At 38.8% G+C, this 26,848-nt stretch overlaps 1 protein-coding gene across 3 annotated transcripts in view; it reads left to right on the top strand.

Annotated features, from left to right (window-relative positions):
* Window positions 1–26,848, top strand: part of ELAPOR2 (endosome-lysosome associated apoptosis and autophagy regulator family member 2) — a 165,872-nt gene that overhangs the window by 66,477 nt on the left and 72,547 nt on the right. For all 3 annotated transcript variants that reach the window (XM_058524702.1, XM_058524687.1, XM_058524695.1), the window contains exon 2: window positions 17,916–18,036. In XM_058524702.1, the coding sequence (XP_058380685.1) occupies window positions 17,916–18,036 (121 nt within the window). The remainder of the gene's footprint in view (window positions 1–17,915; window positions 18,037–26,848) is intronic.

The raw sequence follows: 26,848 nt of genomic DNA, 5'->3' as shown, positions 1-26,848 counted from the left end.
CTCCGTCTCAGACTATGAATAATCTGTCTGCTTAACATTTCTGAGCTTTGTCATAGAGAAGAGTGTGAGAGAGCACGGAGGAAATATTTCTTTATTTTTCCCACAAAGGAAAGATGCCCATAAGTATTGGGGTAAAGAGTAAAGCACATAGCCTTTATGATATCCAACTAGTGTGACTTTTATTTTTTTGTCTTAATTCATTGCTAAGTTCAGAGAAGTGTATTATATTTCATGAAGAAAAAAATGTTTATTTAATTTTCTTGTTCTGGGCTGGCCCTGTGGCTTAGCGGTTGGGTGCGTGCGCTCCGCTGCTGGTGGCCACGGGTTCGGATCCCGGGCCTGTACCCACGCGCCGCTTGTCTGGCCATGCTGAGGCTGCGTCCCACACGCAGCAACTGGAAGGATGTGCAACTGTGACATACAACTGTCTACTGGGGCTTTGGGGGGAAAAAAATTTAATTTTCTTGTTCCAAGTGACTGTATTGTACCTTGCTTTTAAAAGTATGAATCAAGAGAAGCTGTAGATGGAAAGCCTCTTTATCTGTATTTTATAAGAAATTTTTCCAGAGTAAATATTTATTACCTGCATAATAAAAACTTTATAATATAAACGATATCTCAATTTTTAAAATAAATATGCTTAGAAATGTGACTGACATCCTAACAGTAGTTATTTGTAGTTGATGAGAATATAGCAAATATTTATTTTCTTTGTGTTTTTCCATATTTTCTAAACTCTTCACACTGAACGTGTTGCTTTGTAATCAGAAAACAAAACATTAAATAGTATTTTTTTTTTTTTTTGTGAGGAGATCAGCCCTGTGCTAACATCCGCCAATCCTCCTCTTTTTTTGCTGAGGAAGACGGCCCTGGGCTAACATCTGTGCCCATCTTCCTCCACTTTATATGGGACGCCGCCACAGCATGGCTTGCCAAGCAGTGCGTCGGTGCGCGCCCGGGATCCGAACCAGCGAACCCCGGGCCGCCGCAGCGCGCGCACTTAACCGCTTGCGCCACCGGGCCGGCCCCTAAATAGTATTTTAAAACCAACATTTGAGGAAAACAGAGAAAGCTGAATAATTAGAAGTCTTATGATAGAGAAAAAGACACTTTGGAGCAAATAGCTTGTGAAGAATTATTTTTAAATTTTCTTTGAGGTCACTGATCAGGACACAGGATAGTGTGATGGTGCCGAAAGCACAGGGAGAAATGGGGAGGGATGGTGAAGGGAATTATTCCTGATCAAATCTTGCTTTCTGTGAAGTTCAGAGAGTGGTAGTGAGGCATCAGTTTTTATGTTGATTTCTGCTTATAAGATTTTAAGATTTATCGTTAGCACTCAGGATCTAACAAGGGAGCTATGATGGTTACAATGATAGGCTTTGGAGTTAGGCAGACTTAGGTTCTAATCCTAGCTCCAATATAGATCAGCCGTATGACGTTGGGAGGTTACTTAAATCTTTGGCACTTTTCTTATCTATAAAAACTCTGCCCCATAAAGTGGTAGACAGCATTGAGATATGTGTAAAGAACTTAGCACAATGGCTGGTATATGTTAATAATGGGTAGTAGCTGTCATCACCAACACAATCATCTGCCTGATCTGGGATTTGAGACATATGTGAATATGAGTTGGTTTTATAAAATTGCTCCATATCTCAAGTATCTGTCAGCACCCTTGGTTGCAGGTGACAGCAACCCAACTCAAATAAGTTTAAACTTAAAAACAGGGTGTTTATTACATGTATATCTGGGGTAGCTCAAAGAATTGGTTGAAATATGGGATGGCCTTGGGGACCTCAGGCCCTTGAGCATCTTTACCTCATGGGAGATGGCTATAATAGCTGCTTTAAATTCTTTGTTTTATAATTCTGGTGTCTGTGCATTTTGAGAGTTAGCATATGTTGATTGTATTTCTCTTGAGTATTGGTCAGATTTTCCTGGTTCTTTGTATATCGACTAATTTTGGATTGTATTTTGGATATTTAAAATATTGTGTTGTGGAGCTCTTAGATTCAGAGAACAGATTGGTGGTTGCCAGAGCTGAGGGTGAGGGGATGGGCAAAATGGGTGAAGGTGGTCCAAAGGTACAAACTTCCAGTTAAAAAATAAATAAGCCATCACTGCCAGCATGATGACTATAGTTAATAATACTGTATTGCATATTTGAAAGCTGCTAAGAGTAAATCTTAAAAGGTCTCATCACAATAAGAAAATTTTGTAACTATCTGTGGTGATGGATGTTATCTAGACTTGTGATCATTTCACAATATTGTACGCCTGAAACTAATGTTATATGTCTGTTATACCTCAATTAAAAAAAATTACGTTGTGAGACTCTGGGTCCTTTTAAAATCCTCGGTAGAGTTGTTTGTTTTAGCAGGCAGTTGACCTGGTTAGGTTCAGGCCATAGATCACTGTCTGTGTGTGGTGGTTCTAGTGTTAATTCAGTTTTCAGAGCTTTTGCTATTTTTTATAGGGAGTGGGAGGAGTTGCCTGCCCCTTGCTTGAGCCACTCAGGGTTTAGCTGGGGTGCTGGTTTATGCTGTAGCTGAGTTCTCCATGGCTGTGCTGGGCTGCTTTGATTATATTCCACACTTGCCCAGCTTGAGGGTGAGCCTGGGGCTTGGGTTGTTTCATACACAGAACTAGGAGGTCCTCTTCTTCATTACTCTGGGATATTTCCTCAGGGACTCCTTTTTATATTTCCTCTGGCCAGAAAGATGGATAACTGCATAGTTTTAGCCTCCATGCTTTTCTGCAATTCCACCTGACTGCGGTGAAGTGGCAAGAGAAAGAATGGAGAAAAAGAACAGCGAGGATTCTCGCCCAAAAACTCTGCACAGCACGAGTCCCTTGTTCCAGTTCCTTTATCCAGAGAGACAGGTTTTCTCTTGGGGATTAGGTGCCTGTGTCACTGTGGTGGCATCAGAGCAGTTCTACAACTGGTGCTGGTCTTGGGGTGGGGCTGGAAGAGAGAAAAGAGAAAAAAAGAAGCGCATGGTTTCCCCCTGTCATTACCCAGCTAACAGGGATGACTTTTCTTGGTCTCCTGGCCAGAAAGATGGGATTCTCTTGGAGTTTTGCAGTCTACACCTACCAGACAGTTCCCTGATTTGGCCCACCTTCAGCTCAAAGCCAGGGGATAAAGGAAGAAAAGAAACCAGCAAACTTAATTACGGTTGTGCTAGTTGTTATTTCGGTTTTCGCTTTCTTCCCCATACACTTGCTGCTAATTGTCTTGCAGAGTCTTGCTTTTTGTATTTTGTGCAGAGTGGGAAAGAGAAACTGTAGTGGGCTTTCTCTGTCTTGGCTGGTACCAGTGAGTAGTAAAAACTGGCCAGGTAATACATCCTTAGTAGGACCTGGCCAGAGGTTAGGCTCCTGTGACTGGCTGCATAATCAGAACTCCATGGAATCTTAAAAGAGCTTCCCAAAGGGTGTGAGGGCAAGGGTCGTGCTGTTACCTGAAGAAATGGTAAAAGGATGCCATTGAGATAGAACAGCAGGTATCTACTCTTTCTATAAAAAGAAAATCTTTTAATATTTTAAGTTTATTTTCTAGGAATGTAATTATGACAATAGGTATTATTACGATTAAACTATTTTTTTTAAAAATTTCTGTTAATTTGAGAGGTTGTTATAGGGTCAGTTGAGTGCAAAAGAATTTAAATAACTAGCTTGTTTTTATTTGGCTCACAATTTTCAAGCAAAAACATGATTTAGATGTCAAAATTTTCAGAGCCAGTTATCACTTATGCTATTTCTGTAAACACTCTTTACAAGTAAAGCTCAATTTCAAGTGGCAGCATTGACAAGAATTAGCTTTTGAATTTAAATTGTATTTTTATAAGTCTTTTTGGTCTGAACCCTGCCAGTAGCTTGGCTGGATTCAGATGTGGAGTTTGCCCTTTCCTGAGCCAAATTGTGAAGTCAGCAAAGTGTGTTGTCAGAGCTCCTCTTCCTCCTTGTTCTCTTTTCTCCCATTCGATTAATCACACTTTTCTTTATCCACTTTGTAGCAGAATCCTTCTTGTATCTGCCTGCTCGTACACTACTTAAGCTCTGGGTCTTCTCTTCCATTCTACCTTCTACAGAACTTATCTGACCTATGTCTTGTGACCTTTTCCCTTAAAGCCTTGCTAAGTGAATGACACCCATCAGAGAAACTAATCTAGACTGAGGTGCTAATGAATGATAATAGAATAATCCTTCATTGGTATCCTTTGAATTTTTGCATGTCCTACCAGGTACCTTATCCTAAAGTCAGGAGAAATACGAATGTTTTTTATGTCTTGGCAAAGCAACTACCTGAACTTAGGGAAAGTAATACATTTTAACTGTAGAAAAATTAAAAAAACATCTAATCACAAAAGAGAAATTAAAAATCACTATTTTTAACAAGACTCAGTTAACTACTGTCAATCTTTTGGTAGACATACCTACAGTCATTTTTCCATGTATTGATTACACACCCAAATACACTTTAAAAGGGTTCAGACATACTGTTTTATAACCTTCATATTACACTTAAATATGTCGTAAATATTTTTATCATTAAATATGGCATTGGCATTATCGTTTTAAAATGGACTGTATAAAATCCCATCACAAGTGCACCATAATTTAATAATCAGTCCCTTATTGTTGCACATTTAGGTTGTTTTCAAGTTTTACTATTCTAAATAATGCTATGATCCAAACCTAATATGATTTCCTTGAGTTACGTGCCTAGAAGTGGAAGTAGAATTAATGTGTCATGGGGTATATTTAATACATTTCTGAAACTTTTGATGCAGTTTCTCTTGGCGCTTATTAAATAGTAAGTAGTTGCTCAAAAATTTTGCAGAAGCAAAAGTGCCTTTTCAGTTTCAGCCTGATTCATGTAGAAAAATGTATAGTTTATATTACTTACAGATGAGCTTGCAACCGTATGTAATTAGACATAACAAGTGGATTTTCAAGGGATTTGGTTTTTTCCCTTTTTGAAAATTGGACTTTTATATACCATTATATAGTTTTAATTTGGATTAGGCAAAAAAAAAAGAAAAAAGAAAAAAAGAATAAAAACTTACCTCCCCTCAGGACCCTTCAAGACATAGACTGATTCTCCGTACCAGGAAATTCTGTATTATGAAGCGGCAGACATCATGCTTGCTGTTCTTTTGTTTGGATGATGTTCTATAGTAGAGACCAGTACACCTTCAGACCAGGCCAGAGGAGCTCTATCTTGGTCTCTGCTGTAAAGGGCCCCACTCTGGTCCTCCTCCAGCCGTGTTCCTTCTCCCACCTTGTAGCTGGTGGGCCAAGGAGATGTGCCCACCTGGATGTGGTGTGCCCCCCTTCTGCCCCCTTTTATACCATGACTTTGGAATTACATGCCTAAAAGGCCCACGTCTGCTTCCAGAGTCTTCATGAACTTTTCCCAGGTCCGTGCTCGGGATGGTAGACTGTGTTATTGTGGGAAGGGCACTGACAGACCTTGGATGTGCAGCTGGGGTTGCCACTCGAATGTGAGGAGGCTGTTTAAGGTGTGGGGTGGGTATAGAAGAGGAAGCAGCACCTCAATTTATCCTCTTGCCCTTGGTCCTGCAAATGTTAGGGGTGGACCTGAAAGAGAACCTGCTACACAGTGCTTTGTTATTATACAGATTTCCTTATGCTATTGGAAGTATGGGCAGAGAGCGCCTTCCAGGCAGAGCAAAGTCACATGCTAGGGCCTGGAGGCAAGGAAGAGTATAGCATATTTGATTGCATTGTTTCAGTATTTAAAACATGAAGAAGGTTGAGAAATGAAACTTGGAGAAGCAGATAGAGAATGAATCAAGAAAGGCCTTTTATGCTATGCTAAGATTATGGCCTTTATCCTCAGGCCAACTGGAAGTTGTTGCAGGGTTTTGAACAGGGGTGACATAATTAGAACTGCCTGCAGAGTGTCATGGATGTAGGTAAGAGCAGAAGAGGAATGCCAGTTAGGCTGTTGGTGGTAGTCATCCAGACGGCAGATGATGGTGATTGAGATAGGGCAATGGCGATGAGGATGGAGATAAGACCCTTGCCTACTATGTAGGGCTATGCTGTGGACCAATTCAAGTAGGATAATGTTATGAACATTATTTTGGAAAGCTTATGCGGTTCTGAAAATATTGTTAGTGTTATTAAAAATAACAAAAATAATCATCTTATTGCAAATAAAGGTTACAGTCCAGCTAATCTCAATTCTAGGATGAGCAGATGTGAAAATCAGCTGAAATGATATGGGTAACGGTCCTAAAGGGAGGTGTAACATCCACTGGGGGCTCCTTTGGGAGAGCAGGCAGGTGTCTCTGCTAGTCTTTGGAGGTGGTGGTTCAAGTGGAAAGGACAGCAGTGTTGGAGTTAGCTGGGGTTGGGTTTCAGTGTTGACGGGGCAGTCTCCCTGAGGTGGATCTCATCATTCAGTATGTAGCTGTTCACGTGGTCCTCTGTTTTCAGTAAGATGCCTTTCCTTCCATTTGCCATAATTGATGTCCCTGAATCTGTAACCTCCCTACTTCAGTTTTTCCAGAGGAGATAATTATTTTCTCATGTCATGATGTAGAAGGGAATCAGAGGGGTCTACATTCTCAAACAGATTTTGAACTAATCTTTCTTATTTGTAGGTTTTGTTTGCTTTCTGAGATATTTGGTGCCTTCAATTGAGAGTTTCTGCAGCTCAAATCAGCTTTCTTCTTGTTATCTATCATCTGCCTCTATAGCCTTTAGTTTTCAGATTTCTTTGCTTTGATAAGTCAGGAAGAGCTCACTTTATGCTTTCCATCTTCCAAAAATAATTGCTGACACCTGCATCTACTGTCGTTTTCGCTTCTAGTCTCTTTATTTTGGTCATCTTATGGTATTTTTATTCCTTTACTCTGCTCCCTTTAGAAACTCCACTTTTGTGGGTTTATGGGGAGCAGAAATAAACATATATTAAATTCAGCAAGTTTAAATGTAATTAAATAATAAAATAATGATAGCATGTCTTTAAAGATTTTTTTATATAACAGCATACATTTTCTTCAGTATCTTCAGTGAGAGTTTTTTTAATTAATATTTCTAATATTGATATTATTATAGATTTTCTAGCTGCAAGTTTCTTGAGAAAATTGAAGTTTCTTTTATTTCTTCATAGATACACTTGTTTTAGGATGTTCTTCTTTTGAAACTTTCTCTGACAGTACGTGATTACAAGAGGTGGTTGGTTTCTCTTTATCAAGAACAGTGAAAATATGAGATATATGCTGTATTACTATAAGCACAGATTTTTCTTCCAAAGATTAAGAGGAACCTGAGGTGCAGAGAGTTAGTTGAATTGCTCAGGGTCTTATATTTAGCACTGGTAGAGGTGAGATTGGGATCTAGGTCTGTTGTTCTCAGTTCATTGCCCACCCCTTTGCAAGCTTGGATTGAGAGCCATAGATGGAAAATGGTCTAAGTTGGGCATTAGAGCAGGGACTTGGCTACTTTGTTCCCTGTGGTATTCCTAGCGTCTACACAGTGGCCCATGGGAGGTACTCAGTAAATAGATATGGAATTACAAAATGAGTTGAGTACCTATAAGGCCTTGTTTACTAAGATAGACATTGCACTAGGTTTAAAACATGAACTTATTCAAAATAATTTCTAAAAAGCAATAGTGTCTACAAATGCAGAGAAAATGATGTGTCATAAATAGAGCAGATACATATTACTTTACTTAGCCTTAGGTTCCCATGGTAACTTCATGTTCCTTTTATAAGAGAAAAATCTGAATATAAATATTTCTGCACAGTGCTACTGTGCTCATGTACTTGATAATGTGGGCTAAGGCAGCTTTTATTATAAGTTGCATGTGTGTCTGCATTAAGTATTCTCATGCTTTTGACCTATCCACATAGTAGGATGAGTATGCTCACTCCTTGGAATTGGAGTTGAAATATTTGTGCCATGCACTACTGTCGCATGCTCTCTCCTTTTTTCTCTCTTGCTGTCATGCTCTCTGAAATAAGTGTGCCAAGCACTTTGCAGAGCACTTAAATTTGAGGACCCGTCTTCCAGAGGAGTTGCAGTCTCATCAAATACAAGGCCATGCTCTTCTCAACATTTCATATAAAAATATCCAAAGAAAAGAAACCTTATAGGAAGAAAATGAATTACATTTGCTTCTTTTTGTCCCTTCCCTCTTTGTGTGTTCTCTTAGGTATCAGCACTTTTTCTTCTTTGAAGCCAGAGGCCGTCTACTGCCTGTACTGCTTTTGGTTCTGTACTAGAATTTATGGTCATCTACTGGTCAACTCTTCTTTTGTGCTGAGGAAGAGTTGCCCTGAGCTAACATCTGTTGCCAATCTTCCTCTTTTTGCTTGAGGAAGATTGGCCCTGAGCTAACACCTGTGCCAATCTTCCTCTACTTTGTTATGTGGGGCGCTGCCACAGCATGGCCTCTGACAAGTGGCATAGGTCCGCGCCTGGGAACTGAACCCAGGCTGCTGAAGGGGCGCTTGTTGAACTTAACTGCTAGGCCACGGGGTCAGCCCCTCTGGTCAACTCTTAATAGACTGCAGAGGATAAGCAGGGAGCATTAGGGAGCCGATTTGCTCATTGGTGGATCATTGACATGAAAAAATCTTAGGATACTGAAGACTGGGCAGCTTTTTTCATTTGTTCTTTCATTAATTCACTCACTCACTCATCTATCCATCCTTAGGCTAATGTATTTCACTGCATATATTTAGGCATATTATCTTCAGGCTTGGTCTCACTGTTTGTCACACCATATCAAACTAGCTATTTATTAAAGAACTGGTAAGCACTAGAATATTTACAAGCCCTGCCTATCTTTTAGGGCTTTCTCCTCAATGCCTTTTCAGGTGGTTCCAGCTCACAGAAATTTCTTCTGACTCTGAAATCATAGTGTAATGAGGTTACATCATGCATAGTCTACCTTATTTTTCTAGAAAACGTAGCCCCTAAAATGTAAGCTTTTTGGGTTCTAAGAAATAGGTATCTGATAGAGGGCTTAAGGAAAAGTTGGCTGTGATGAATTTATTGAGAAGTGGTACAACATTGTACTTTATGGGAGAGGGAAGGGATTTTTATTGGTAATTTTCACCAGATAGGATTTTTACTTGCACACTGACTTGTGATGCCACTGTTCCAAGTTTGAGCCTTTAATCTTCGTGCTTTCTCATAAAATTATATGTTGTGTGTGTGTGTGTGCATGTCTGTGTGTATGTGTGTGTCCTGTCCATGCCAACAAAATCATAAGCTTATTGAGTACAGGGACTATGTGTTACATTTATTTTAAATCTCCCCCATAGCACTTATTTAATAATTAAGTGCCAGGTAGTAAGAATTATATATATTAATATTAATACATAAAGATGATCTATACTGATATATGCATAAATAATTATCTGATATATGTTAATGTCAATATATAAAATATGTGTATTGTCAATATAATGTCTCTCTATATACATATATATGCATATCTTTTATACCTGAGGTTTATTTGAAACACTATCTAGCCTATGTGTAGTTAAACTATAACAATTGTCTTCCTAATTGGGAGATGATACCCCAAGGTTTTCTGTGAGCACAGTGAGACTTTTGTAGGGTAAATGACTTTTGTATTTGGTGGTGTCAAAGAAGACCAGAGCTGGACAGTAGTTAAAGTGGTAAAAACATATTTTATTCAGGAACTATTGCAATAGAGGAAAAGACACCTCAGTACAGAGCTGGGCTCAATTCTGAACACAGCATGGACAAGTGGGGATTTATAGGCAAGGAACAGGGTGGGAGTCAGTGGTGGAAAATTCCTAAGAGGAAATATCAGGGGTAAGGGGGGGATTCTGGCTAAACTGACTTGACAGGATTCTTGCTAAAACTGGGTGATGCGAAGATAAACTTGGAAGCCCAAAGGCAGAGGCTTCACTGGGAAGAGAGTTTAGAGGAGCCTGACTAAAGATTGGTCGAGGAGAGGGTCTTTGTCAGGGGGTACTGTGGCCATGCACTATTTATTGGGTGTATCCTGACGTTTTGTGTTTTAGGTGTAAGATAACACAGTTTGAGGTTTTGCTATATGAGAGTTCATGCCTGTACCGTGATTTGTGTGTGTGTGTGTGTGTGTGTATGTGTGAAAGACAGAGAGAGAGAGTATGGCTGTGGGTGTGTGTGTGTATGTAGTGTATCATGATTTCTATTGAGGGATCATCTTCCCTTAAGTGTTTGGTGATCAGGAGTAATTCCATGGTCTGTTTCTTTTTGGGTTGTTTCCTGGTTCCCACATATTTGCAATGTAAGGTTTTCAGGGATTTCCATTATGATTATTTGAGGCAATGTCTCCATGCCCCAGCATTCTGTGATGTGCAGACATGTCTAAATAAACTGCCATCCTTTGAGTGGGGTAGGGCCAAGCACTTCTTCCAGTTTAGAATTTGGGGAGTCTGGCTTGTGGGCTGATGTTCTGTTGTTTAGAGTATGCTCTGACTCATATCGATTTGTTTGGTGATAAACTGTCGGGAGCATTGTACTGTAGGAAAAATTGTCAGCAATTTTCCCTCTTGTCAGGAAAAAATGTGAAGCACGTTGAAATAGGCAGAAAAGATTACTGGATGTCCTGTGTAGTGCACCCTTCTGGATGATCGGTTTCTATAGGGGCCTGCATTGTTCTTTGTCTTTGAACTATTTTACAACATTGTGAGTTGCAGGAAACCGATAGTAATACAAATGATTCTTGTCCATAGAAATGAAAATGCATTTTATCCTTTGGAATGCAGTTATTACCCTCTGAATATTTACCAGTTCTGCGTCTCTTAGTTAATTCATTTCACTTTCCTGATTGCCTGTTTATGTGTGTTCTTTGAATTCTCCTTTGAACTGGTGATAACATCTTACTGATTGACTTGCTCATTAATGACTTAAATAAAATTTTTGACATGTATTAACTTTATATTTATGTGAGAAAAAAACTTTATCTTTTCTTTTTAATTGCTCTTTAACATCCAGAAAATTCCCATATCTAAGGGATCAGTTTAAGTGCTCAATGTTTACTTGAGTCTATGGCTAGAGTTTTGGGGTGTCATCTATAAGTCTGAAAACTTATGTGCTATAATTCTCTTTATTCAGTACTTTGAATATCTTTCAGAATATTTTGGGGTCGAATATTGTGTCTTTAGTGATTTTACTACATCACACTGTTTCTTAAATCTTCACTAAGGATTTAAGGGTTGCCTTCAGAAACAGATCTTTTTTTTAATCACTTGTTACCAGCCCAGATGAAATAGCCTATTAAATAATTTAAAATAAAACCCATGTGGCATGGGCTGCAATCTAAATTTGTGACCCTGAGTGCCGCCCTCTGCATGAAGTATGTTTGCATTTCTTATTTTTAAATTATAAATAAGCACAGTATAGCTTCCTGCTAGAATCCTAAGAATATTGTAACTTAACAGTAGCTGTGGCCCTTTAGAGTTCAAGGGTATTCTAGATGAGGCAGATAGGGTAAAGAATCTTAGGAAAATTAATTGGCATGTGACATTTACCATTATAGCCAGAAAACACAACATACCTTTTGCGTGATCTTATTGCTGTTCTCCTCTTATACCTAGCGACCTGAATAACACAGAAGCAGTGGTGGAAGAGAGTTTTCTTGAGCTTACCAATTTATTCAGAGGCCTTACTTCATTTGAAATTCATGCCAGACTTCTCAGCACCATTATTTTGCAAGGATGATAACAACGTACCTGAATTTTACACATGGGGGTCAGGATCTTCTCAGTGGGATATGAAAATAGGAAAGACTTCCTGATACAAATAACTGGGAACAAGAGGAGCAAGAAAGCCATTATGCAACTGCATGGCTGGTCAAGGCTGTTCTGCAATAGGAGATTGTGGTAGGCTGAATAATATGCTCCCTCCCTCTGCCTAATTTCCACATACTAATCCCTGGAACCTGTGAATGTTACCTCATATAATAAAAAAGGACTTTGAAGATGTGAATAAGAATCTCGAGATGGGGAGATTTTCTGTGGGCCCTAAATGCAATCACAGGGGAGGAGAAAGAAGGCAACTTATCCAAAGAAGCATAGGTTGGACTAATGTAGCTACAAGCCAATGAATGCTGGCAGCCACCAGAAGCTGGAAGAGGCAAAGAATGGATTCTCCACTAGAGCCGCAAAAGGGAGCGTGGCCTGGCTGATGCCTTGATAAGCCCAGTGATACCAACTTTGGACTTCTGGTCTCTGGAACTGTGAGAGAATAAATTTCTGTTGTTTTAAGCTGCTAAATTTGTGGTAATTTGTTACAGCAGCCGTAGGAAAACTAATCCAGGCTTTGCCACCTGGAAATGGGGAGCTTCTGTGACACATACCTAAAAATGTGGAAGTAGTTTTAGAATTGGGTGATGGACAGAAACTGGAGAAGTTTTAAGGCACATGATAGAAGAGGCCTACGTTGCTTTGAACAGATTGTTGATAGAAATATGGATGTTAAAGCTCTATCAGTTAGGGCTCAGGAAGAAGTGAAGAACTCAGTAGAAAAAGCTTATATTGTCTTAGAGAATATGTACGGTGTTATAAGCGGAATGTTGGTAGAAATATTAAAGGTGCTATTGGTGAGGTCTCAGAAGGAAAAGAGGAACATATTATTGGAAGTTAAAGGGAAGGCAGTCTTTGTTACATAGTGGCAGAAAGCTTAGCAGAATTTTGTCCTATGGTTTGATGGAAAGCAAAACTTGTAAGTGATGAACTTGGATATTTACTGAGGAGATTTCCAAGCAAAGTGTTCAAGGGTTGACCTGGTTTCTTCTTGCTGCTTGTAGCAAAATGTGAGAGGAAAGAGATAAATTGAGGGAAGAACTGTTAAACAAAAAGGAGTCCAGACTTGATGATTTAGGTAATTCTCAGCCTATCCAGATCGCAAAAGATGCTAAAATTGGAAGATTCTCTGTTAGGAAAGTATGTCGTGGGAAGAAGGCCAAGAGTGTGGCTGGAAAACCTTTTGCTGCTGCTGAGGAAATTAGATGTGTGACTCATGGAGCTCCTCAACCATCTCAGAGAAGCCAGGAATAGAGATGAGATTATCCAGGAAAGATCTGTGGAGGACCCTCTGTCTAATGGCATGAATCCTGTCACATATACAGGAGACACCCAAGGTTTTTGATAATGTTATATCAGCAGAAATGCCACCAGCTTGGAATGAAAGGGACAGAGATAGGATGAAATGAAGGAAGGCTGTTGGATTCTCAAAATTTTATAGGCAGGAAACAGGGTGGTAAAACTACTCATCTGCAAACATGTTCTACTTTTCAAAACAATGGAAGAATGACTCTGAGGGTGGAGACTTGGGCCCAGAGGTTGGAGCCATGAACTACAGAGGGTTATTCCCAGTTCTTGAAACCTAATGGAATTTGCTTTGCTGGATTTTGAAATTGCCTGGAACTGTTGACTTCTCCCTCCCTCTCTCCCTTCCTTTTATCCCTTCTTGAATGCAAGTGTCTGTAACTGTTATCCTATGCCTATCCCACTGTTGTTTTTTGGAAGCAGATAACACAAGTCCACAGATGGAGAGGAATTTTGCCCCAGCATGGATCATAACCAATCTCTCCCCTATTCATGATTTAGATGATTAGATTTGGGACTTTTGAGCTGATGAGATGTAGACGAGGTTTTGGACTTTGTGTTGATCTGTAATGGGTTGAGACTTTAGGGGAAGCTGGGATATGATGAATATATTTTGCGTGTGGGAAGGACGTGAATCTTTGGGGCCAAAAAGTGGACTGTCGTAGGCTGAATAATGCCCTTCCCCCAAAAAGCATATCCAGGACCTCATTCCTGGAACTTATGAAAGTTATCTTTTATAGAAAAAAGGACTTGAAGATATGAATAAGTTAAGGATCTTGAGATGGGGAAATTATTCTGTACTATCTAAGTGAGCCCTAAATGCAATCACAAGAATCCTTATAAGAATGAGGCAGAGGGAGATAAGACAGAAGAGGAGAAGGCAGTGTGACCACGGAGTTGGAGATTAGAGTGATGCATCCACAGCCAGTGAATGCCAGCAGCCGCTAGAAGCTGGAGGAGGCAAGGAGTGGATTCTTCCCTAGAGCCTCTGGAGAGAGCGCAGCCTGGCTGACTGACACCTTGATTTTGGCCCAATGATACTGATTTTGGACTTCTTGCCTCCAGAACTATGAAAGGATACATTTCTGTTGTTTTAAGTGGCTAAGTGTGTGGTAACACACTTGTTGCAACAGCCATAGAAAACTAATCCAGAAATAGCGGGAAATCAAATGGCTTCTGCTTATTTGTGTACTCTTGTATTCTGTCTGAATATTACACCTCCTGATGGTTACTATTAGACTTCTGTGACCATCAGTCTTTTATATTTGAAACTTTTACCATTCTTTTTATTTTAAAACAGTAACCTTTATTTTAAGCATTATAGTATTATATAAACTGAAAATGCTGGTCAATAAGCAGATGGCTTGACTTCTGCTCTAAGCTATGCTACTTACTAACCAGCTGGGTATCTCTGGGTGAATCACTTGCCCAATCTGAGTTTCAGTTGAACAATAGGAATAATATTAACTGTCCTTCCTAATCCACACAATTGTTATGAGGATTTAATGATGTAAATATATGTGAAAAATACCAGATAATGTAAATGTAAGTTTCTGTAATGCTCAACTATTAATTATGCTCCCTCAAGCTATATCAGAGTTGTGATGAGCAATTTTGCACATAAATCCCTGAACACATTAAACGTTTTTCCCCCTTAGATTAGATTAGATTCTAGAAGTGGAATTTTGGGATCAAAATTTTGAATGCTTTAAAGCTCTTGATACATTTTGACATATTTCTCTCTAGAAAGCCTGCACCACTTTACTCTCTCCTTGGAATCACATGAGTGCTCATTTTATTGCACGGTTATCTTAAAGAGTTTTTAGAAAGTATTTTAAATGTCATGCCAACTTGATGAAAATTATTTGTATTTCTTTGGCGAGGCTTAACTTTTTTCATATATCCCTTGGCCATTTGTATAGTTCTTTAATGAACTGCTTGTGTTCTTTGACCGTATTTTGAATACAGTAGTGTCCCCCCTTGTTCATAATTTTGCTTTCTGCAGTTTCAGTCACCCGAGGTCAACCGCAGTCTGAAAATATTAGATGGAAAATTCTCGAAATAAACAATTCATAAGTTTTAAATTGTACACAGTTCTGAGTAGTGTAATGAAATCTCACCCTATCTAGCTCTGTCATTCACCTCACTTCTCATCATGTAGGCATTGTATCATTTAACATCATCACAAGAAGGCTGAATACAGTACAATAAGATATTTTGAGAGAGAGAGAGAGACCACATTTACCTAACTTTTATTACAGTATATTGATATAATTGTTCTATTTTATTATTGTTATTAATCTCTTACTGTGCCTAATTAAAAATTAAACTTTATCATAGATATGTATGTATAGGAAAAAACATAGTATGTATAGGGTTCAGTACTATCCGTGGTTTCAGGCACCCACTGGGGGTCTTGGAACGTATCCCTGGTGGATAAGAGGGGACTACTGTAATTATTTGTCCTTTTCCTTATTGATTTTTATTTTATTTTATTTTTTTTGTGAGGAGATCAGCCCTGCGCTAACATCTGCCAATCCTCCTCTTTTTTTTTGCTGAGGAAGACTGGCCCTGGGCTAACATCCGTGCCCATCTTCCTCCACTTTATATGGGACGCCGCCACAGCATGGCTTGCCAAGCAGTGCATCGGTGCGCGCCTGGGATCCGAACCGGCGAACCCCGGGTCGCCACAGCGGAGTGCGTGCACTTAACAGCTTGCACCACCAGGCTGGCCCCCTTATTGATTTTTAGAAACCCAGTATTCTTAAGTTAATTAACCTTTGTTGTGTGTTGATTCTTCACCAGTTTGTTTGTTGTTTGCCTTTTCCTTTTTTTGAGGAAGACCAGCCCTGAGCTAACATCCATGGCAATCCTCTTTTTTTGCTGAGGAAGACTGGCCCTGGGCTAACATCTGTGCCCACCTTCTTCCACTTTATATGGGATGCCGCCACAGCATGGCTTGCCAAGCGGTGCATGGGTATGTGCCCGGGATCCGAACCCCAGCCGCAGCAGTGGAGTACTCGCACTTAACCACTACGTCACTGGGCTGGCCTTGTGCCTTTTACTTTTATTTGTGATGACTTTTGATGTACCGGTGCTTAACATATGTATGTACTCAAATTTCATGACCTTTTATTGTTTTCCTTGTTTCCTTCCTCCCTCCTCCCATCTTTCCCTCTGGAAAACCTTCCCATTTGGCTGCTTTTTATTGATTTTTTTAGGTATGTAGATTTGTCCTTAATTGGCAGTAAAGCATACTTGAAATCCAGGCTCTTGTCAAATAACTTAATCTCAAATTGTCTGTTTCCAAACTTTTGTCTAAAATTTGAGTGGAAAAAATATTCAGAGATAATTGCCTGAAAGATATACTAAATTTTATTTCTGGAGGATAGTCTGAATGCAGCATGAAGACCTTTGCTTCCAGCCTGATAATTCCACCTTCTCTAGCTCACAGTTCCTTCTCATTTTATCCTGAGTATATACAGAAATTGAAGTAGGTGAAACAAAGACTCAGGTAGTTCGTGCCTGCCCATATCACCGCTAGCTGCTTCCTCTATATCATCCTCTCTACTCCCATTGTCCTTAATAAGGATAATAATTCTACCATTAAACCAAATGCTAACTCAGTGTAGCCTAACCTGCCTAACATTTTATATGCATCACCTCAATTTCCACAACAACCATACAAGATAGGAAATATTATTCTAATTTTATCAATGAAAAAACAGATGTTTCAAGAGGTAAAGTGGCTTGACCAATATCACATCCACTGTACATGGAGGAATGGGATGTGAATTCAAACCCAGACCTTTCTGATTCCAGAACCCATCTCTTAACTGGGATTCTTTCCATGTCCACACACACACACACACACACACACACACACGCGTACCTCCTTCCCTGCCACACTTGATTTCCCAGTGATGATGTGATGATATTTCTCTTCTCTCCTGTCATAGATACAGTAAGGGAAACAAACAGAGTAGATGAAGCAGAATAGCAACGTCCAAGGTATTGAACTGAATAAATAGGATATTGAACTGAAAATAATTTGAGGTAGATCTAGAATTTCTTCCATTCTTAAAATCCTCCAATGACGTTTTATCCTCGTTCCTCTCTGTTCAAGCATCTCACATGTGTAATGAGCTCTGACCAAAGGACGTTACTGTGAAAATTTCAAAGCAACCAAAGGCCAGAGACAAGTGGGTTGGTCTTAATTTGGCTATTGTAATAAATGTCTGTTTTACAGTCTGTAATTGAGGGCAGCCTGCTGTGGTGGGTATGTATTGAGCCTGGGAGAGCTGCTGAAGAATACTGGTGGTCTTTTACTAGTAGTTGGATGATTAATTATTATACCTTCTGTTAAATTTTAAACAGTGAGAATTAGGTCAATGGGAATGATTCCCTTCTTTCTTTCTTTGAAAAACCTACGACAGTGACAGCCTTCAATTTCCTGGTGTTATTTTGCTCTTATATCTATCAATTATTTAGAGCTTTAAAAATCTGCAAAAGAAACAGAGAAGTGTGCTGTAGCCTTTTTGGTGGCTGAGATCAATGGTCACACCTCGAGAGCATCGACTGTCCTGTCCTTCATATTCTCTGTGCCACCTCAGTGCCTGGCCATATACGTTTTTGATCAAAAACTGCTTGGTGTGGATGGAGTGGGGGAAGAATGAGAGTCAATCAGAGAGAACAGTTTGGAATCAGGCTTGCAGGCACGTTTGGGGGTGAGAAAGCTCATTTGTCCTATGAAAATTGGCTCTAACAAAGGCTTGTTTTTGTGATTATTTGCAGAAAGATTACCACTTTGAATATACAGAATGTGATAGCAGTGGCTCCAGGTGGCGAGTTGCCATTCCGAATTCTGCGGTGGACTGCTCTGGCCTGCCTGACCCAGTGAGAGGCAAAGAATGCAGTATGTTTGACTTTTTGACTATTTGTTTTCCCCATTAAACTGTAACCCCTTCATATTAATCCAAGAAGTTAATTATAATGAATATAAGAGACCTTCGAAAAAATGAACACATAGCATTAATGTGTAGTAGAACAAAAGCATCCTTTTTCAACAGTCAATGCCCCTGTGTCTGAAATCTGTAGTGAGAGAGACACAGGCAATATTAAGGGATATTATTTAAATTTATTTATTAAAAAAAATCTGGTGTACTGTCTTACTTGAAACTCTGGAGGGCAAAGTGGCAGAATTTCTCTTTAATAGATTTCTTTTTTCCTTTAAATTTTTAAAAAGTTAAAAAAATTTGGTAAAATACACATAACGTAAAATATACCATCTTAACCATTTTTAAGTATGCTGCTCAATGTGGCATTAAGTATGTTCACCATTATCCATCCATAGAACTCTTTCATCCAGCAATGAATTTATTTTTTTTAGCCATAGAAATAATGTAATTTGCCTTTTTAGTGTAACCTATAGAGTGATTGTAGAATTGATGAATATCAAGTCAACAGCTTGCCTTTTAGCAATTAAGCAGATTTGAAGTGCAGCATTATGAATTAACAGAGAAATATGTCATTAAATTGATTTTACTTTATAAACTCTACTTTTTTAAATACTTTAATTTGATGAGTCACAGGTTCCTGTAGTGAAGTAATCTAGGGCTATACTAGAGTTCAAAGCTGGAAGTAAGACAAAGAGAGGTTATTTTGATTTTCCCTACAGTCTTTCAAATGATATTCCTCAAAGCTTGGTTCTTCTGTTCCCAAATGAAGGAGTAGATAGGCAGATTATTAAATGATAGTTAATTCCTTCCTATTCATAGGGAGAATGTGTCTCTGTTACTGACTGGAGGAGTATTAGCATAGGTGGTGGGTTTACTGATAAAAGAGATGGGAAGACAGCAATAGTCTTATGGGGAAAATTAGGGAAGAAAACCTTCATTTCTTGGTGAATGATATTAAATGAATACAGAGAGAACCTGAGAACCTCTGTAGCCTGGTGAAGACTTCAGTTTAGCAAGAGTCTTAAGAGGATAGTGGAGTCAGTATAGAAGAAGATGATAGAAGGCTGAGGGGTATGCCACCGCCTGTGCGGAGAGAGGATCAGCTCTCAGTGAGGGAGGATTGTGGTTAAAAGGGAAACAGCGTGAATAATACCTATGTTATTAGCCCGTTGTAAAATTGCTTCAGTCACTTTCCTAGAAAATCTGTATATTATTTATCTATATATACTTTTTACTTGTGGGCTAATTCCTCAGTTCCCTTGTAAACAACCCTACTGAGGTAGACTACCTAACCATTACCAATACTACTCTGTATCTAGGTGACGTGCTGATGCTGGCTAGCGTTGCCTTTTGAGAGGTGATTGTTTGAAACAGGCCATGGTGGAGTGTTTTACACTATGGTAGTGGGCAAACACTGCAAATTGGGCGCCTTCCTTCCCTTGGGAGCTGGTTGTTAAACATTTAGCAGCACACCACTGATTAAATTTATTGGCCAAAGGTTCAAAAATCTGTTACAGAATTGATGCCTTAATAGGAGTTATTTCTATTTGAATGTTGCCAGGGACATTTTTTGCTCATTCTTTATTATAATTTTCCACATATAATGTTATGAATCTGATACTCCGCTAGAACTTTTCTAAAAAATCTGACTGGTAGTCAAATCACTATTAGTTATTACTTTGATACTACTTATTTTAAAAATGATACTTTAAAAATGACAAGACTTATGTGATGGCTGGGCATTTTTTATCTTGGCATTTTATATAAAATCTGAATTTGCAAATATTTCTGCATAATATACTTAAATCTACTCTAGAAACTGTTAGTCTGGCCTCCAATATGTGACTTTTTCTTTGCATGGTAAAGGCAAGTTGTTTTAAAACTCACAAGAAACTTAATATATCTAAGTAACTTAGAAGCTCAGTTAATTCATAACATTAAACGTGGTGCTTACCACGTTACTAGTCATTAAAGTACTGCAGTTATGGTAATAACTGAATATTTCTTCAGTGGCTTAGATTTTCTATTGCTAATAATAGCTACCATTTCTCACATCCTGATTATACGCTAAACATTGTGCTTAGAACTTTATATAATTCTCCCATTGTATCCTTATAACAACCCTCTCTGATAGCTGCTATCAGTGTTTCCATTTTATTGAAGAGAAAACTTAAAGTGGTGAAGTACCTTATCACAGGTCATATAGCCAGGATATGGCAGATCTGGGATTCAAATGCAGACATGTCTGATTCCAGAGCCTGTCTTTTATCTACTGAGTTAGACTGCCACTTAAAGATGACAGTCTGGAGGAGCTTACAGGGCCACATGTGGGGTATGTAAAGCTCTGTTGGTGGACATCTTCAAGGGAAGATTTTAGAAACTCTTGTGCTTCAAGGATAAAAGTGTTGTGGTTCAGGAATGGCATGCTACTTGCAAGCTGTGCCTGAGTGATGCCAAGTTCTTGGATGGTGGGTGATGCCCACAGATGCTAGACTCAGCAGTTATGCCATAATAATATGGCCCAACAGTTGGACCATATAGAAATAGAAAATAAAAAAGTGGAACGTGGCAACTTCAAGTAAGTGAAGAATATTTAGGGCAATGGTTGTGTGGGGCATAATTTCCCCATATCCTAATGTCTCTAAATGAAGTCAAACCCAGAATTTGGCCTCAATTGAGACTGCTATAGATTCTTCAAAATGTAATTGGGTAGATCTTTTCCTCTTTCTCAAAAAGAAGCCATAGAGGCCTTTTCTTAGGAAAGGGATTATAGGAATGTTCAGGTAGCAGTTGAAAATTTTTCAGAAAATCAATAGGCAAGCTATATTATATAGCTTTATTAAAAAATAATATAAAATGTGGCTGCAAGTCTCTTCTAAGTGAAGTTAATGAGCAGTCAAGTATCAGTTTTTGTTGTGCTAGAACCCTGGGGTGTATGTGAGCTTGAAGCTTACAGGGCTCAGGAAGTGAGATTGGGAGCCCTCTGGTTATTAACTGACACTAATCCCCCTTGTCTTCCTGTCCCCTCTGCTCTGGAGAGCTCCTCAGTCTCCTAGGCAGTACTATTCTGGGCAAGCCACTGAGATGACGTCATATCTCTCCTCTCTGCTAGCTATAGGGAGCTTTGCCGCTTCTCCCAAGCCCTGGTGCCAAGAGTCTTGTGTCTGTGGGCATCACTCACCATCTGAGGTCTTGGCATCACTCAGGCATAGCTTGCAAGTAGCATGCCATTCTTGAACCACAACACTCCTTATCTTCTCTCAGAATAAGATGATATAACCCCTGTCTCAACTTTGTCCCTTCTCCACTGTTGGGTCATTTCCCTTTTGCACAAGAGTTTCTAAAATCTTCCCTTGCCTTCTGGGGTCCCCTTGACATTCTTAGATCATGAAAAACAATAGTCATTTGGAATGGTTGCTTGGGTGGGGTACCTTCTCTCTCTCTCACTCACTGGAGAAAAGGACATTTTGTTTCAAATCAAGCCTTAGAAATAAAAGCCTGGCTATTGGAAGTGGAGGGAATTCCTTTGCTTATTTCCTTACGGATTTTCAGACAAGTCTACAGCACTGAAGGGGAAATAAACAGAGCAAGTTACCTCTTCCTTTTGGGAGTATCTTCTGTTGCTTACTCCTTCAAATATTAGTCAGTCCATGACTTCAAGTACAACCTTAACACATCATTTCTAATTGGGGATGACTATTTAAGACATCTGTAATTCCATTTGGTGTGTTAGCATCAAATCAGTCATAGTCTCGTGGACGTTGTTTAATCTTATATTTCAGTATTTATATAAACTTCTAATATTTGATTTTCTTGACTCAAAAAGTGCTGTGTTCAAATTAGAAAAAAAACCTTGAATACAAAATTGTTTTTTTTTTGTTTCTCCTAGATCTATATTGTTATATATTTATATATGCAGAGTAAATCATGACAGTTTGAGTCAACTGCTTTTGATTCCAGTTTAGAAGTAAAAGAAGAAAGATTCTCCTGGAAAGAGTTGGTTTTATCTTTCTGAGGGGGATATTTAAAAATCCATTTCTTGGCATCATAGCTTTTTCAGGTGTAGGCTTTTCCCCAGGATTCAATACCTAGTCTGTTTCAGTTGTATTAAGAGTTGGTATTGGTACAGCAACAACTGCAGTTGGGCAAATTGAGGCTGTTGGCATTGAATGGCACTCGCATGTCACACTCTAAGTCTGTCCCATGGAATACTAATCTTAAGAAATGCTTCTCGTAAACAAAAAAGTGTGTTGGGGTTTTCTGTGGTGAAATACTGGTAAATTTGGAAAATGGTGAAAGCTATATCCCCTTCATGGAGGGATGTAGTGCACATTTTACATTAAAGTCTTTGAGAAACGTGATAATCGTTTATAGAACATTTACTGTGTGTTAAGTGCACCCTGTTTTACCCAGAGTCTCCCAAGTGTATTTGATGATAAGACTGATTTAATGTGTAGTTGGACCCCTTAGGCTAATTTCCTCAGGTACTATTTTTGGAAAACACAGATTTAAACACACATGTCTGACTAACTTAGTAAAATTTTATATGGTGTTACTTATACTATGATTTAACTAATTTCATGAAGTTTCTTTGATCTGCAAGGTTCAGTTGCAGCATTACTGCATTGGTGTCCCATTGAAGACCTCCCATGGTTGGTGTGGAATACACCTGGGATTAAACCCCAGATCTGCAACTAACTTGAATATCTTGGGCAAAATATTTAGTCCATAGCTATTTATTGAGCTTTAATTCATTCACTGAGGAAACATTTATTATTTCCTATATTCTTGACAGTAGGGATCCAAAAATAAATGAAAAAAAAGATTCCTGTTTTAAGGACCTTTCATTCTAATAAGGGAAGAGCTGGGTGAATAAATTGTTTATCATATAGGGGCAAAATGCATGATAAATATAAATACCAAAGCTGATCTTACCAAGGAGGGAGGGGTGACTTCTGTTGAGAGGGGAGTCGAGAGCTCACAGTGAAGCAGGTGTAAGTTTCAAGTTCAGACTCATTAGTTACCAGCTGAATAACCTTGAAAAATTGTCTGAGCCCTGGCAGGTTCGTGTGAAAAATTGAGAGCTCATTTAGGATTGAGTCGGGGATTAAATGCCATACTTAATGGGCCATACATGTTAATTCTTTGAGGATCTCTGAGGCTAACCCTGTAGGAAGATGTTCTTTAACTCGATGATGCAAAGTGGCATTTGGAAACATTGGCAGGAGTGCAGATTGGAGGCAGCACTGGGTTTTCTTGGGTGCTCTGTGAGATCTGCATGGCTGCCTCTCAGGGAGGATGTGAAAGGGGACAGAGATTCTGGCAAATCTCATAGGCTCCCATGCGTCACACCAAGGACTTTGACCTGGAGACAGCCATTCACAGGTGTTTGAAGGGCTTGAATGAGGCGATAAATATAGTCTACAATGCCTGGAATCATAATTATAATAATATAACTTAATAGTAATAATAATAATGAAAAATTATAATAGCCAATCTTTATTTGGTATATGCTAGGCACAACTGTAAGTGTTTTATGTGTATTCACTCAATTCATCTGGTCATCCCAACAACCTTGTGAGGTAGATCCTTGTATTACCTCACACAGATAGATCAAAGGCAGAACGGGGATTTGAAACCAGGCAGTCTAGCTCCTGGGTCCATGTTCTTAACCCCTGTGGTGGCCTGCCTCTTTGGAATACACTGCAGTGTGTGCTGAGTAAGTGTTAGTCTCCTTCTTGAGGCATCTGTGCTCCTCTAACATTTACCTTTTGACAGAAAAGTGACACAAATTAATACCCCTGGTAGGTCAGTGAATTTTTTTAAAGATGGCATCTAAAGGTTCAGATATATTGCTTTGTGGGTCATTAATTGATTAATGATCTGTTTGTAGATTTTATTCTTTATTGTGTGTATTTTTCTGGAAGGTAAGAGAATAACATTCAGAATTTAGGGCACATTTGTAATTATATCCTCATATGCAAGAAGTTGTTTAGTTAGTGTTTTTTTTCTGTGCCTAGAAAATTGTTGGTGCTTGATACATACAGTGTACCTTAACATATATTAGACAAGTGTTAGTATTTTTTCAACTACAGAAGTTCTTAATTTAGAATAGAGTCCTATTTCATTCTTAAGAGGAGGGGAGCTGTAATCCTTTCATAGTTCCTAAGAAAACTCCAAGCACTGGGTTATTTGTTGGTTGAATAACTTGGGTGCCATCAAATTAGATAATGAGTTCAGTGTTTCATTTCTATAGGTTTAATACAGAGACATAATCAGATTTGTAAAAGCTTATTCTATATGTAAAAGGACAGAAACATTTTGTCCTCAATGGGCTTAGTTTGGAATGTTGATACATCAAGTTCCAGGTGGGAAGCGTTGAAGTTAAATTGGCTCAGCGACACACAAGTGGTAGGTGTAAGGCAGGAATGAATAAGATTGTTAAAAGAACAGCTCAAAATCAGGCTTTCCATCAATTGCAGTGTTTGCTGGGAGGTATGATTGAGAGATGGTCTCTGAAAAAAGTATTTTATAAGGAGATGAGAGAAAGCCCTCAAAACTGCAGAATCAAGGGCAGAGAGACTATCAGGAAGCAGAGGGTGACTGATAGAAAGGTGACTTTCTAAGGAAGAGGAAAAGTTCAGGATGATAACAATCAAAGTGTTAGGACATAATTGGAAGTTGAGAAAACTGATTTCACAGATGCATTGTTCTGCCCCCTTTGGTGACCTCATCAAATACTCTGTATGTTTTCCTTCCCCTGACCTTCACCTTTGTATTTTTTGTATAAACCTTGTGTCTTCCTGTGCCTAATGGACTGGAATTGGTCTCTCCCCCACATCAAACACTGAAGTCAAGAAGCTACAATAAAATACATTTGTGTTTTCTTTTTAAGATGAAAACTACCTTAGTTAGCTTTTTCCTATAAAAAGTTGGAAACTTTTTGTCTAGGCTCTGCTAATTTAGTGGAGATCGTTATCTGTGGTTTTACATGGATCAGCTTTCCTACCATAAGTTGGTGATTTTTGCAGGGGAGGGTGTGTTCTGGTTGATCAGTCCTCTCTGAGAAGTGATGGTCAAACAGTCCTAACTGAAAGCCCGTGGGAGGGCCCATTCACTGGATAGGATGTTAGAGGTGAGAATTAGTTTTCAGAGATGTAAAGGCAATACTTTCACTAAATATTCTTTTCAGAGAACAGTGAATTAGAGAACATTAGCCAGAACTGATTTGTATTAATGTATTCTTTTGTACGTCTCCTGTCTCACTTTCATTTTATAAAATGAAAGGTGAAAATCATTTTTTCTTCCTTCTCTGTCAAAGAATTTCACAAATATGAACTTAAACATTATACCTCTGTGGCCTACACCTTCATCCCCAAGTCTTAAAGAAAAGTGAAAGATTGTTATTGATAGGATTGAGCTTTAAGAACTTGGTTCTAGTAATTTTATTGTGCCACTTCCGAGTTTACATAGCATCTCGTGTGTTACTTCACTCGGCTAAGCAGCACTGCTGGAACTAGAACTCAGGTCTTTTGGCTTCCAGGCAGAAGACTTTTAATGCTATTCTTTTTCACTTCGGATAAGGATAGTGGATTTTTCTCAGCCTAACATGATAAAATCTTCTGGCTGCATGGTACCACAGGGAGTCTGTTTATTGGGTAGATAGAGAGTTGTAGGAGTCATGGGAACCTATTAGATAGAGAGTTTGCATCTATTGACTGTAGAGAAGTTGAACTAAGTGGCTCAGGGTCACACAGATGAGGAAACTTGGGATCTGTACTGGGAGGATTTATACCAGATAATCTCAATAGTCCTTTTTGTCATTCTGATAGTTTTAGGTGTGATTACACATCACAATTTATTTATTCTATGATCAACTCAGGCTTCGGGTCGCATAACTTGTGAATTATAGTGAACCACTAATATATCTTTTTAATGCTCATGAATATTTACTCCTCCTAGGAACACTGCAGTATCTGCCACTATTAGAATTTGGACAGTGTTACCTTCCATTATCCTCCTCCAGCCTTACATTGAGCATGGCAGACAGTCGATGTACTCACAACCAGCCGGCATTGCTGCCCTGTGTATTTTGACAAGAAAAACACCCTCTTATGGTAAATAAAATCTTCCCAATTAAAGGGAACAAGGATTCTCTTTAGCCAAGGGAGAAAAAATGCCTTAATGTGCATAAGAATACCAGCAAGAAATGGCCTGTTTTAATATACTGTTTTGGATTCTTCCTGTCTCGCTTTCATTTTTGTAAAATGAGAGATGAAAATTTTTTTTTTCTTCTCTAAGAATTTCACAAATAAGAACTGGAAAAGATAGTGTGTGAGTGTTCTTCTCATCACTAGTACAGAGGGAGGAAGAGCTGAGATTTGCTGGGTTCTGGATGATGCTGACTTTCTTTTAGATGCCATTACCTGCTTTCTTTTATTTTCTCTGTGAAGAATTATAATAATAAACCTAACAGGCAGTTGAAATTTTAATTATCTGATAATGATAACTGATTGGCTAAATGATTGATGAAGGTAAAATTTATTATTTTTGAGGTCCACAAACTATGCATTATTTTCCCTATTTGTACTGCCCTTGATGGCAGTGAATAATAGTAATAGTTGCAAGAGTATCCTTCTTTTGTAGTCAATAATAACAGTGTCTACAGCTTTAACCTTGTTTTATTTATTTTATTTAAATGAAACTAAACAATTAAAGAAAAATAGACTGTTGGCTCATCTTAATTCTGGAATTGATTGAATTAATCGT

Source organism: Diceros bicornis, chromosome 3, assembly GCF_020826845.1.
Source record: "Diceros bicornis minor isolate mBicDic1 chromosome 3, mDicBic1.mat.cur, whole genome shotgun sequence".
NCBI lineage: Eukaryota > Metazoa > Chordata > Mammalia > Perissodactyla > Rhinocerotidae > Diceros > Diceros bicornis.
This window is presented reverse-complemented; position numbering and strand designations above follow the sequence as displayed.